The 14,042-nt window shown below is 35.2% G+C and overlaps 1 protein-coding gene across 1 annotated transcript in view; it reads left to right on the top strand.

Annotated features, from left to right (window-relative positions):
• The window catches only part of LOC109532872 (semaphorin-1A), a 60,612-nt gene that overhangs the window by 43,323 nt on the left and 3,247 nt on the right, over window positions 1–14,042 (top strand). The window contains exons 3-7 of the mRNA XM_019897968.2: window positions 7,817–8,009; window positions 10,115–10,203; window positions 10,508–10,649; window positions 10,883–11,314; window positions 12,960–13,164. Coding sequence (XP_019753527.1) covers window positions 7,817–8,009; window positions 10,115–10,203; window positions 10,508–10,649; window positions 10,883–11,314; window positions 12,960–13,164 — 1,061 coding nt within the window. The remainder of the gene's footprint in view (window positions 1–7,816; window positions 8,010–10,114; window positions 10,204–10,507; window positions 10,650–10,882; window positions 11,315–12,959; window positions 13,165–14,042) is intronic.

The following is a 14,042-nucleotide window of genomic DNA, read 5'->3' as shown; positions in this document are numbered from 1 at the left end:
TTATAGGTTTACCATTTTCAGTATGTATATTTGATTAGGTTCATCGACAGGATGATATTCCTTTCGAAGACGAAAAGAACAAAACAAAAGTAGTTATTTGCGGACAAAAGAAAATAATTAAAATATGCCCCAGTTAAGATCAGCCTGATTTGAAATGGTAATAATGATAATTGGACTTCCAGTTTGTTTTATAAAAATACAATGGAACCACCTACGCCCTGAACCAGATGTGAGCATGTACAATGTTGTAACCTCTATTAGAGCACCTCCTATGTTTGCACTACACTTTTAGGCTCAAGCTTATACCTTGCCTATTTACTTATCGATAGTTTATTGATTTTGATATATTGGTTTATATTGGGTTAATTGCACGATTAGCTTACAGTCAGATAGTAATTGATCTTTAAGTCTTTCAGCTCATATACGCACCTTTAAGTGCTTAGATCATTCCATTGTATATTTGTTAGCTCTCATGGCAGTCATTTTTATTCTAACTTTAATACACAGCTATCTATTACACTGTTTATCGGAAGTATTAAAATATTTCCGATACGTTCAACTCGGTAACATTCTCACTTTCTAGTTGAATTCGTTTGTTAGTTTTTTTAATAAAATTCAGTTAAATCAGTGAACCGTCTCTATTACAAACCAGGAAGCGAGTTGATTTCGATTAAATGATTGCACATTGATTCTATTGTGAAATAGAAGTTTACTAAAAACTTCAAGTGACGTGAATAGAACATATGTACAATTTCCGAAACGGATTCTTTTCTATTTCAAAATCGCAATTGATTGATCGATTGCTAAAGAAGATGCAAGTGAAGCTTGACCTCCATAAAGCAGATCGCACTCACATCAGCCTTATAAAGAATATTGCAGGTGCACTAAAACTTTACATAACGTCTGCATCAAAGGCAAACAACTTGAAATGCAAATGACAAACCTACATTCAGGTACGAGAGCGTTTTGTGATCATTTTTCAATTACAATCTCTTAAGCACAATCGAGTGGTTGAAGACAATCAATCCCTTGACACACCTGCTAGCGGGTACATGCCGATTTTTTTCAAAGTCGCGCAAAAATTAATCATACGCCTACTTGCTTATTTTTCATTTTAACTACCTAAGAAATGATAGTCTTGACTGAAATGTTGGGACATTTCTTAATGAAGATTGTTCGTGTTAATCTCAATGTTGAAAACATCATCGTTTGTTCTCAACATGTGGTCGAGGTAACTTCTCGGGTACCAAGTTAACAATTAAACCAAACAATCGTCACAAACAGGTTGCCACACCAAAATGAAATAAGTAAATAGACAAGTGATGGTCAGATGTGACGTGATTTTCGTTTCCTAGAAAAAAAAACACGATTAAACCATAAAAAAGGTTACCATGAAAAAGAATACATTTTCCAAAGGCTGGTTTTTCGTGAAAATTTTCCTCCTTTCTGGACAACTTTTAATTGAATGGATCAAGCTAGATAACCAATTATCCGAGATCAAATTAATCAGTGTTTGATGCGGTTCTAAGTGAAATTTTATTATTACGGAGTTAAAGTATTTAAAGTATAGAATCAAGGAGGCAATTTAACAGCTGAAGTAGATGTATTTCATAATGGTCGCTGGTAAAGTTCCGTTAGCACGCCATATCGGACACCTAGACAAACCACTCCATAAATCTATGTTTATATTTCTTCTGCAGGGAGATACTGACTCAGTGTTAACGCGTTTCATTGTTTACACTACTTATTAGTACTTTTAAAGCAATGACACTTTTCCTTTGCTGTCTGAACAATAAAACCTACGTTTTTTCACTCTCATTCGGCTCACCGGAAACGTCTCAACTTCTTATGGAACGTGAGCATACTTTTCGTTAGGTATTAACATCATTTACATATTGCCTTAATTCGGGTTTACTATTGTTCACTAAAATGGACTTGCTTTCGTCAAATTTACTTTAACACTGACTTTTTTACTCTAAAACCTGGAGATTTGACTCTTTTGGTGCCTGGCATCGGGTAAATAATACCGTACAAGCAACGCGCTGGTCATAAACCACTTTGTTATTTACCTTTCAGGACATAAAGTTGCGCATATTCTTGTACCAGGTTCCAATGTTTTAAGGGCCGTAAAAGTTATAATGACTCTGAATTACTCCATAAAACCTATGGAAAACAATGAGCGTTTATGTTGCAGTTCTTTATTAATAAGTTAGCTGAAGGTTTGCGCTCAACGGGCAGAACGAATTAAGTTTCGAATAGCTTTTCTTTTTGGTTACACTGTTAAACCTGGTGTATTCGACTCATGCCGTTTCCAAGCAATAATTAATGAATTCGAAATTAAGCATAAACCATTAACACGTTTGATGTTTGTTCCGATACAACGTTTATTGCTGATTTTGCGGGAAAACATGTTTCCACTTTGTGTTCCAAATTTGCACGTAGTTCCTGTCCCATCGCCCACACAATCATAAATATAATAAAAAAAAACTCCCCGCGCTTACTCATTTACATAAATATCAAGTTTTAGTCCATTAGACTTGGCGAACATCAGATGGAGTATATGAATAATAATAAAATGAGATGAGGGTTTTAGCAATTTTAGCGTGGAAACCGCGATATTTAAATAGGAAATCTATACATTTCATAAATAAATTAGAGGAACCACCCACGGTTTTATTAATGGCTATGTTTTCCCTTTCGATTATTCGCAGACGCACAAAATTTCGCAACTTTTGAATCGATTATTTTTATTTGCTACTGAGAAACGTTTCTTCGGACATAAAGTTAAATATTATACTGACGAAATAATGCAGCGATTTTCAGAAAGTCATTGGGGGTTAACCCAGTCGCTGAAGCAAACACATTAATATTAATAAAGTTTACAGTTTCACATGGAAAGGGCCAAAAGGAAAAGTTTCATTTAATTTCCTCCCTACTGTGACCGCACATTAACTTTGAAAAACGCAGGAACGCCCTTTTTCCAATTAGCTTATACCTTTTACTAGTCTGTTGATTTACAGCATGGTCCTCAACTAATGTGATAAATTCTCTATTTTGCGTTTCAGATACTTCTTATCCGAAAGTTAATAGATTCCGAGGTACGAAGTGAAAGCGACAATAAAATTTTCGTTTATTTTTAATAGATTCTTTACCAAAAAATGCTTTGGGAGTTTGTAGATCGAGAAATCCAAATTTATAGCTGCAATAGTCTGGACCATTTAAGACATCAACATTTTTTTGGGTTTTAAAATGTCGCTTTTTTGTTGGCAATCTCGTTCTGTGATATTTCCAAAACAAGAAATGTGCACTTGTTCCAAATCCATATTTCTCACCGATACTAGATATCTAAATAAAGTAAATATTCTGCTGAAATTTTCAATAAAACTAAACTTTTATTATCATTTTTTAATTTATTTTAAACTCTGTAAAGTCTTTGAAAATTATTATTTCATAACAATTTTTCTGCAACAATGAAACTTTTCTGGTGCATAAGCACAATCCATATCGTGCAGTTCTTCGTTCGAAAATAAGTTGTCCGGGCATTTTCAAAAAAAGTTGAAATAGTTCTTCTTGTATTCAAAAATGTATTTACAACCGCCGTTCAATGTGAAATATCTTGAAAGCGGTGAGAGACATCGACTTGAACCAAGAATGTAATTTTTGTTCAGGAAATATTGGAGAACAAGATATTGCCAACAAAAAAGCGATATTTGACAACCCAAAAAAATTGTGAAATTTTAAATGGCTCCAGATTATTGCAGCTCAAGCCGTCTAGAAACTACACGCTAAGTTTGGAATTTTGCATTGTCTGATCTTAAAAGCCCCCCAAGTACGAGTTTTTTTGATACTAGTAAAACTGGTTAAGCATCAATTAAAAAAAAACGATAATTTTATTAACATTTCAATACCCTGTACTCGGAAACTATTGACTTTCCGGTAAGACAAGCTTGCCTGAAGCGCGACATTTTTGCGTATACAAGATATCAGTGAAATATGCAAAAAAGGCACGGATCAGAAAATAATTGTATGTACACATTGTATAACTGAATGTATTTCGCAAGTTCAATTGAACGGCTCATACAACAGTAGCACAACTGGAAAAAATCTCTTACTGCAGTTAAGGCTACGACTTTTGCCATTTTTGAGCCCAACAGGAAGTTTATGTGTCGCAGTAAAAATGAAAGCGTGATTTTCTACATATGGTCGCTGTCAAACTGCAACACCTACAAGTTTAGGTGGTCGTTACAGATTATTGTTATATGCATGCAGAGTGAGTGAATGCAATTCGCACTGTGGGCTAATTGGGAAACAATGGAGTATCAGAATAAAGCTTACTTTTTCCGGTCGAAGGTTGTTCTTCAATGCTCGACCAGATAAGTGAAACTTTATAAAATATATTACTTCTGTTAGTATAAGTATATTTATCATAAATGCCATTGAATTACTCGTGCGTATGACATAATTAAAAATAAAACAAGGAGACTATACCAATAACATCGACAGCGACAGGCGTTGTGTTGTCCTTTTATCCTTCGTGAGCATATTTTTTAGTCCTGCTTTTGATATATCGAGCAAAAATCATTGTTCCATATAAAGGTCAGTCTTTGAACAATACATTACAGTCAACAGAAAATTTGCCAGTTCGGTAATATATTCGTATTACATAACGTTGCTGATATACTAATACAAAGCAGGGTGGCGTTAGCAAATAGACCTTGGCTCGATTTGAGGAAGTCAAAATTTTTTTGCGGGAACATTGTATTGATTTAATCACATATCATTTGTGTTGGCTCTGACAGACGCACAAAAGCTTTTGATTTATTTTTAGGCCTGCAAATGAGCCATAAAAAAATCATTGTAGCTGTAAGTGCAGCTCACATCAAAGCGGACGTTGCAATTTATAGGCGATTTTCAAGACGATCATACGAAATTTAACACCTTATGTGCTAATCCAATACCATTGCTATAAAAGCAGTATATGGTTGACTTTGTAATTAGTTGCAAGATAGCATTTTATTTTAAGTGTCGTTGTCTTGGGATAAGTTAATTTGCCATTCGGCGTCTGCATTCGAAATTCGAAACCTTGTATGGAATAAAAATATTGTTACAATGTTTAGGCTTTAATATAACTTAAAACACTAGAGTTCGTTGTGAACTTATTTAGTATAGAATCATCAACCATGTGCCTCATGAGCCATGCAATCACCGCATGAAGTCTGTCCATTAAAACTGAATAGCATTTTTCTGCTTTCAGCCTGCATCTCTTTGTGAATCTCGTAGCCAATCTAAACCTCAAAAGGCATCTCTCATACAAAATAATATACCGACTCAAGAAAAGCGAGCGTAATAATAATGAACGTATCCACAAAGGGTAGTTACCTTGACATTGTATCATCACAAGTCAAGTTCATCTAAAGATGCTGTTTAATTTTGTTGATCAAATATGTCTTAAGATGCACGCCTAAGTGCACGCTTTTAACATAAACGTGTTAGGTAATAATTCGTAATGAAGAACCTTTGATAACGCTTGATTATGTGATATCCAAAGGCTTATAACAGTGATTTTAAAGCAATTAACAATTTATATGCCTTCCTTTCAGTCCCGCATAATTGACCGCTAAAACAAGAAAAAGAAAAACGTAAATGTTTTGTTGGTTCATACCCACATGCTTGGCAGCTAAATGTTTTGCATTCCCCGTGGTTTAATACCCATTGAAAACAAATAAACTACTTTGTAGTATTTCAACCTTTCACTCTACCACTATATGTATGGTTGATTTCCCTGTGTATGGTTGTTGTATTTCATTTTTCAATCGCAAAATTGTTGTCCTTGGAACAACATTGATTTGCATTTATATGAGTGCACTTATGTTGCTGCGTTCAACATATCATGACTGAGTACAATATAGAATTAACTAACGCAAATCCGCAAAAATCCACTCCATTATAAATACCCATTAGGAAGCAAAGGAAAACGCAAAATCTGTCTCCATTGGCCATCAGTTTGCCCCGATTTGCCACCCATTGATTGTAGTTGGGCGTTCGGTTTAACCAATCGCTTACAAATGTCTACTAAACTGTTACATAATAATAAAAAGGGTCTAAGTAAAAATGTACTTTTGCTTGAAGTATACGCCCATCGCACACGCAAATACTGATATTCCGCATAAATTGGGAGGTGTTAAACCTGCAAACTAAAATGGCGTCTTTTGTAATCTTATGGAAAAGCAGCGCGTTTCACTGAAGAAAACCGCTTTTCCACACGAAACCACTAGTAAAAGTCGTTAGTCTAAGAGATTATTTATAAGAGAAGCATGTTGGAAACTTCCAACGCTTGATCAAATGGAAAATTACCAGCAAAATTACTGAATTTCAAAAATGTGCACTCAAAATTCTAAAAAAATAAAGATCAAAAATATAATTTATAAATGTTTTCTTTAAAAAGTTACCCATATTGGAATTTTGCCATTTTTATTTGGCAGGGTGTATTTGTGCAAGCCTCAATCAGGTCGTTAGGTTCCATCAAAAAGCAGATGTATGCCGAATTTACCGACTTTTTCACCCTGATTTAGGTCACATTTTCCGCTTGATTACCACGCAATCTGCCAAAGAATATTTTTATTGTCGGTTTGTATTACTTACTTACTTTTAGTTTAGGGTGGTTTTTAACGACAAACAAACATTTTTTAAACCATTAGAAAATTCTTCTTTATTACGCGACCAGAAATGGTTGGATACCAAAGTTTAAAAGTGTAGTATTTTCGAGTATTTCGAGTTTCGTTAAAACGAAGTTTTCAACAAAAAATGATTTTTTCTGTTAAGGAAATATAAACAAATAGTGATAAAAAATATCACGCTGCAAAAGCAGAAAATTGCCATATTAACTAATTCCACCCTCGATTTACATCAACATTGCATTTGTTTAATTTGCATATTTCCTTGCAACTGGTTTGTTATGGACTTTGTATTGACATTTTCAGCTTACATAGAGCAAGTATGTATATTAAAATATTTAAATGTGTTCATTACTATTTTCGTGCTTATCTCGCATTCTTTCTCTTTTTGTTCATGTTAGTAATAATTATGCCATTTAGAGGTGTTTTAGTCGGTTTAATTGTCGTGTCGCATATTAAATCGCGTACATGAAATGCATGAAAAAAAATCGAACCATAAATTATTTTAATTATAAACCTTACAAAACTGGCTAATTATAGAATAATTTAACCATTATTGAAAATCATTTGCATTTGTGTACAAGGTTGAATGCATTAAGTGGCTGAATTTTGACAGCAACTTGACCAAGACTTGTTTTTACAAAAGGAAACATTTGCATCTGCATAACAAATATGTTTGAAGTTGGAAATATCATGGTCGGATTGTTGTACATAATTTTCTTGATGTCATAACTAATTATTAATGAAAATTCAATAAAATGAATTGACGAGGGCATTTAAATAATTTGCATATCGAATATAAATCAGATAAAATTGATAATTTTGGTGATGAGGCCAGCCACGTTGAATATGTTCCGAATCCAGCTCGGAGCTCGGATTAATGAGTGATGAAAGCATTATTAGTCATGATAAATTACTATGAACACTTTGTGCATATTATTAAAGGCTTTGCATACAATTTACACGTCATGCAATATTTTCCTAGAGGCAGGTAAGAATTGTTCATCCAGAGGATGTCATTTGCGCGCCCTGATGAGTAACGTCTATTGTTTAAATGAAATATTCAACTTGTCGCTTCTCATGCAACAAAATAATTCGCACAGAACTTTGTTAGATGACTAAAAACTGTATTTTCATTTCAGAATGGGAAGTACTTGATGGAAAAAGAGTCGGAAGGCATTGGAGTGTGTCCGTACGACCCAGAGCACAACAGTACGGCCATCTACAGCAACGGGCATTTGTTTTCAGCGACAGTTGCTGACTTTTCTGGAGGCGATCCACTTATTTATAGGGAACCCCTTCGAACCGAATTATCTGATCTCAAGCATCTGAACGGTAATTTATGATTTTGCCTTGTTCTCGCTTTAGTTTAACCCTAAGCTAATGGGCGTGAGTCAACTCAGCCTAGAATTACAAATCAAATGTTTAGGAACTGTTCATGCACAACGCGACTCTTCCGCTTCAATGTTTACTTAACTACGTATCGAACAATGCTTAAGACGCTTTAATCTGTTTAAACAGAACTGATGTTGCGAAAATCCAACTTTTGAGAAAAAACCTTCACAAAACAATCGTATTTATTTCGCCTGGTATTTTGGCGACCAAATCCATTATCCACATAGCGTGGATGGAGCCAATATTTCTTCATAAAAAAACAATAGTAAAATTACAGCTTCATCTTCATATATCGATTCAACTAACCGAACCATGTCAAATTGGCCGCTCTCCGTTTTAACCCGGCTGAAAAACCTCTTTGAACTGAAGAATACCGCAAAAGAGTGGCTTGTAAAAGCATATAATGGGTCATTCTTCTGGGTAGTGCTGCGTTAAACTTAGAGGTCTGGTACCATGTTGTTTTTTCATTTTAAATATATCAAACAGGCGGATTCAGTCATTTTCGCGCGGCCAACTTAACTGTTATTGCTGCTCTTTCACCGGAAACAACGCTTTAAGTTAATTTTGAACCCTTTGGTCATTTCACTAATGCATTAATGCAGCCGAGACCTAACTGATCAGAGTTCAGCTTGATCGTATATAAGAGTCAGTGTACAGGGTGATTCAAAGAAGTTACTATTTCCGAGGCCATCAAACACTTTTAACGAAACTGGACCATTTACTATTCCGCAAGAGACAGTGATTGCCGTGGGCGTAAAACACAATGTCAGGCTATCATTATAAATATTATATATTATTGAGCTCTGGTTTTATCGATTTTGATTATTTTATCACACCTGTACGCCTAGTCAAAGAGTGATTATATTATAGTCCTCACGAAATTTGTTACATATGGATGAGGAAAAAACTGATTAAGTTGTTTTTTTTTTTATAAATCAGTGTCCACATTATGCGGTTATGATAAGCATACATAATTAATAATCTCTCAAATTTCATTATTAATGATACCAGCAGGCCTGTGAGTGTGGTATAGCCGTAACCGGTCAATGAAAAGATTTACTATATGTAAACTGTATGGTTTGTAATAGTGGGCAGTCGCGTCTTAAAAAATAATGTTATTATGTAACGCACAAAATCTGAACCCGCCGACAGAGGATTTTACGCTTGCAATCATTTATTCACTATCTAGCAGTAAAAATTTAATAAAGGCGATGTTTTGTATTAGTTAATGAGGATTCCTCCCTCTTTGTGTTGCCAGGTAAAACCATTTGATTTGAACAATTATTTGCCTCGAAACGAAAAAAATGCTAGCCGCCGGTCCTTTTTTTAATGATAATTACAGTGAAAAATTGCGCCGTATTTTCCATAAAACATATGCAAAAGTGACCGCTGTAATCAAATTGAATTATCCTGGTAACGTGACAAAGTCTATCACGATTTATCGTTTTTATATATTATTATAAACACTTACACATGATTATTTAAAGTACAAATGTCCAATAACCTTCGTCATCAAACATCTGGACAATAGGATGTTACCTTGAATTAGACTTCTCTTGTTAGATGAATAAGGTTGAATTTAAATAATGGTTGCCTTTGGGAAGGATTATTAATTCGAAACTAGCGAACAGGTGGACCCAATTAAAATCTGTGTAACAAAACAAATGTACATATAGCCTTTAAGTACTGGTTCACTAGCTTTGCATGTGTATCATAATCCATTAGCGAATGTGCGCGCAATTTGGGAGTTTAACTCTTCAATTAGACGGTCTAATGCAAATATAATCGCTTCCTGGTTTTCAGTTGAAAAATTTCATTACGATAATTATTTTTTGACATGTGGGATGCCCCCTAACGATATAATAGGCAAATGGGAGGAATAAATTAGTTTACATGATATTTGTCGCCATCATTTTGTAGGTCAATAATTGTATTAAAGCTGATTTAGATAGTGCTTTAATATTCCCCTACCCGCTAAAAATGTCTGTGGGAATTGAAACATTTGCTTAGTGAAAACAACCTTTTCAACAGCATTTTCTTTTCAGGACCAAATTTCGTCAGTTCAGTCACACATGGGGAATATATATACTTTTTCTTCCGCGAGACTGCGGTCGAGTTCATGAACTGTGGAAAGGTAAGATCAGGTCTAGTTCACTTTATTTGGTTCATTCGATAGAGTCAGTTTCTATTGGTGTATAAAATTCTTTTTGGAATAAAGTGGATAAATAAAAGTGGATGCAAAAGTAATCATCTTCATAGGGTTGAAGTGTCCTTTTAGACAAATATTGAGAATGTGGGAAGTTCAAAACTTCGAATCAAGATTTCTGATGAATTTCTCGGTATATTGTGTCTTTTATTTATTTGCTTTATTGAGAAAAATCGTATTTCCTGGCGATTTGTGGAAATAGAACCGAAATTGATGAAATTCTTTTCTTCAGATAATATATTCTCGCGTAGCGCGAGTTTGCAAACACGACAAGGGCGGCCCTCATCAATCAAGGAATAAGTGGACAACGTTTAGCAAAGCAAGACTGAATTGTTCCGTACCTGGAGAATACCCATTTTATTTTGATGAAATACGTAAGTGGTCACCATAAATTTCCTTATAAATAGGGCTGATTAACGTTCCATGTTTGATAAATCAAGCTGCTTACTTCTAGTACAATGAGGAGTTTCTGTTTAACCCAAGATGTAAACGAAAAAGTTGATGAAGCTGTTAAAAATTAATGATCAAGCTATTAAATTGAAATTCTCTTCAACACACCATTTTAGCTTCTTGCGTTTATTATCAACGGTATCTTTATGGTTTCCAGAGTCAACAAGCTCGATAATAGAGGGCAAATACGGCGAAACAAGTACCAAAATAATATATGGCGCTTTAACAACACCTGATAATGCAATTGGTGGATCAGCCATATGTGTATTCCAGATGGAAGATATAGAAGAAGCGTTTCGAGGGCCTTTCAAACATCAAGAAAGTATAAACGCTAATTGGCTTCCCGTACCGGATAATAAAGTACCAGAACCTCGGCCAGGCGAATGCGTTAGAGACAGCAGGATTCTACCGGACGCCAATGTAAACTTTATTAAAACGCACCCGCTTATGGAGAAAGCGGTACCTTCGTACCATGGCAGACCCATTTTGATTAGAGTCAGTTTGAACTACAGGTTTACGGCTATCGCTGTAGATCCACAAGTTAGAACGGTCAATGACGAGACGTTCGACATCATTTACATAGGAACAGGTGAGTGTACAGCTCCATTGTCCTTGTTATCAGTACTTCGTTTCAATCTTCGACCAACTTGGTCAGTTGCGTCCTTTCCCGGACAATTTTTATTACTGCTTTCATGTTTTTCCAATTAAAAAATCTGATTGATTTCTTTAATGAAGCGCTAACTGTAGTTATTCGAAAAGTGTGCAGGTTTCACAACTGATATAATAACTATGATTTGTTTGCGGGTTCTTGCTTGATCTTCAACCACCGCCTCACATCGTTCAGACAAATTATAGTTTAATAGCCTAGACCGTTTTTATGAAGATTTAAAACCGCTGCATCACGAATGCCCAGCTCTGTGTTGGATAAGAGGCAATTTTATTTTTATGTAAGCGTTCATGATAAAACTGAAAACACCCCCAACAGTATTGGAACTGAAGAGTTAGGTTGTCGTAGAAACGAAGTTCTTCCCGAAGTTTTGCAAGCACGACTGGCTTGCATCTCTAGAGGTGGTTACTGCGTTAAGCAAGAGTTTTTCGGTCTTCGTATCTTCAGATGCGCTTTGTTCAGCGCAGCGAGCAGCTCTGAGAATGCAAGCCACTTGTGCTTGCGAAACGTTCGGAAGAAATTAGAATCCACTGCGGTCTAAAAGCCCGAAAAATTCACCAGTTCCAAGCGATGACTGCAAATGCCCAACTTGACGGTTCATGTGGAGCAAACTGAGTGGACTTGTTGAAAAAATGGTTTAACTTATTAATGTATTCTGTAACACCGCTGTTGTAATAATGCAAAATAAACATATTACGGTTAATGTAGGTGGAAGCAAATGTCAAATTGGAGTGGCCAAATATTAAAATAAACGACAGTGTTAAAATACAAATTACATGCAACAGTTGACCCAATTAAAATCGAAAAAGTTTCAACATGAAAATTAAGCGACGTTGGGTGAATAAATCGGTGTTTGACAAATAGCGGTTATAATGCAGAAAACCCGTGGTTTATATGCAAACTAGACGATTCTATTCTAATGGGAATTGTTTCAAGCACCCATTCAAATAATCAAGATAAAACTTTGCGAAGTTCAAACGCACATTTGCTTTGTGACTTGATGCCAGAGCCTTTTTTTATTCCAATTTAATGTCTGAGCAATGCAGTAGTCGTACGTTTTCAAATCTGTTTTAAATCTGATGAGATGAATGGCTTTTGCGCAATATGCAAGCACCAACGGTAAATAGATCTTATCGACCACTGTGTTGGTTTATTAACGTGAAGTCAAGTTTTATTACATAATTTGTATAAGAAAAAATCTTGTTTGTGAGACAAAGAACTTTAATGGGTCTAAAATTTTCAAGGTTGCGCGTGTTGTACTGTATTGGGAGGATAGTTGGTTTCTCGTACCTGTCTTGTGACTTGTTCATTGTTCGCGGAAGAGACGATGACAAAAAAATTGAACGACCTCTTGTATACTATTCTTAAAAATCAATCAGCTCGGTCTCTGCCACATAAATCACCTTGATAATCCTATTAGATATTTTTTCACCAGATGAGTCAGATGGAACTTGTGCAAATTATGACCATTGTTGTTTCGCCTTTTTCAAACTGGTTCATAGAAATGGAAAATCTTTTGCAATTCATAATGTCCACGTAAACACTGATTTTTCAATTTTATCTTCAGATGACGGAAAGGTGCTGAAGGTGGTGAACATCGCAACCGATCAGTTCTCGAAGGCTTTCGTGATATCTGATAATGAAGTATTTCCTAAGGGCACAGCAGTGAGACAACTTACTTTAGCACCCGGATATGGAAAAGTGATTGCTGTTAGCAAAGGCGAAACGAAGCTAGTCACTTTGAACCATTGCAAGTTTATCGCTTCCTGCAGGTAAATAAACTAAGATTAAATTAATCGAAAGAATTCAATAAAGGAAGTAATTTGAAAATTCTGTTCTTAGAACCTGATCAAAAACCTATGGCTGTTTATACCGTCGCCCCGTAAAATGTTGAGTCAAAGTGGTTCTTTGGTCCAATTCACAGGAAAACACCTGAACATACCGCAACCATCACTTTTTCGAAAAAAATATCAGAGAAGCGAGCTTCGTCCTTTTTACTGCCATGTCAAAAACAACATATGAGTATCACCTCAGTCACGAAAATATCAAACTTTTGGAAGCCCTGGAATGTCAGAACATCCTATAATTCAGGATTCAACAGTCAGAACATTCAACAAATATTTTTGCTAAATTGTTTTAATGGCAAACGCGCCAATGTCCAAATAAATTTTTGAAAAATCACGCAATATAAGGTCTTCCTATACCTTCTCGATAGCCCACATCACGAGCTATTAATCACTAATCGGGTTTTATCACAAATTCCCAACCTCCAAGAAGATAGAAGCAAAAATTAGAACATTTTGGAGGCTTACGACGGTTAACCTGTAGTTTTTTGATTGGGCAGAAAATACGGCAAATATAATTTCTGACAAAAATGTGAACGTTTATATCACGAAAACCATCGGTGTAATCATTCTAGCTCTCAATACAGTCGCGCTCTCAGCGTAGAGGAAAAAGAGTTAGTTTTATTCGAATTAATGCCCAAATTCTTACTTCCTAATTTTTTATATAATTTTAATTACTCGCTGCTACTTACGCGCATATAATATATGTGTATTTTTTTGTCGCAGGAAAACAAATTATATAAACTTACATTTTTAACTATAGAGGGTGATCCGGTTAAAATAGCGAATAATTGAAAAATACATCG

This window comes from Dendroctonus ponderosae, unplaced genomic scaffold (assembly GCF_020466585.1).
Source record: "Dendroctonus ponderosae isolate FM_Combo_2020 unplaced genomic scaffold, Dpon_F_20191213v2 Dpon_F_20191213_1, whole genome shotgun sequence".
Classification (NCBI taxonomy): domain Eukaryota; kingdom Metazoa; phylum Arthropoda; class Insecta; order Coleoptera; family Curculionidae; genus Dendroctonus; species Dendroctonus ponderosae.
The sequence above is the reverse complement of the archived record's forward strand: the minus strand, read 5'-3'. Positions and strand labels throughout refer to the sequence as shown.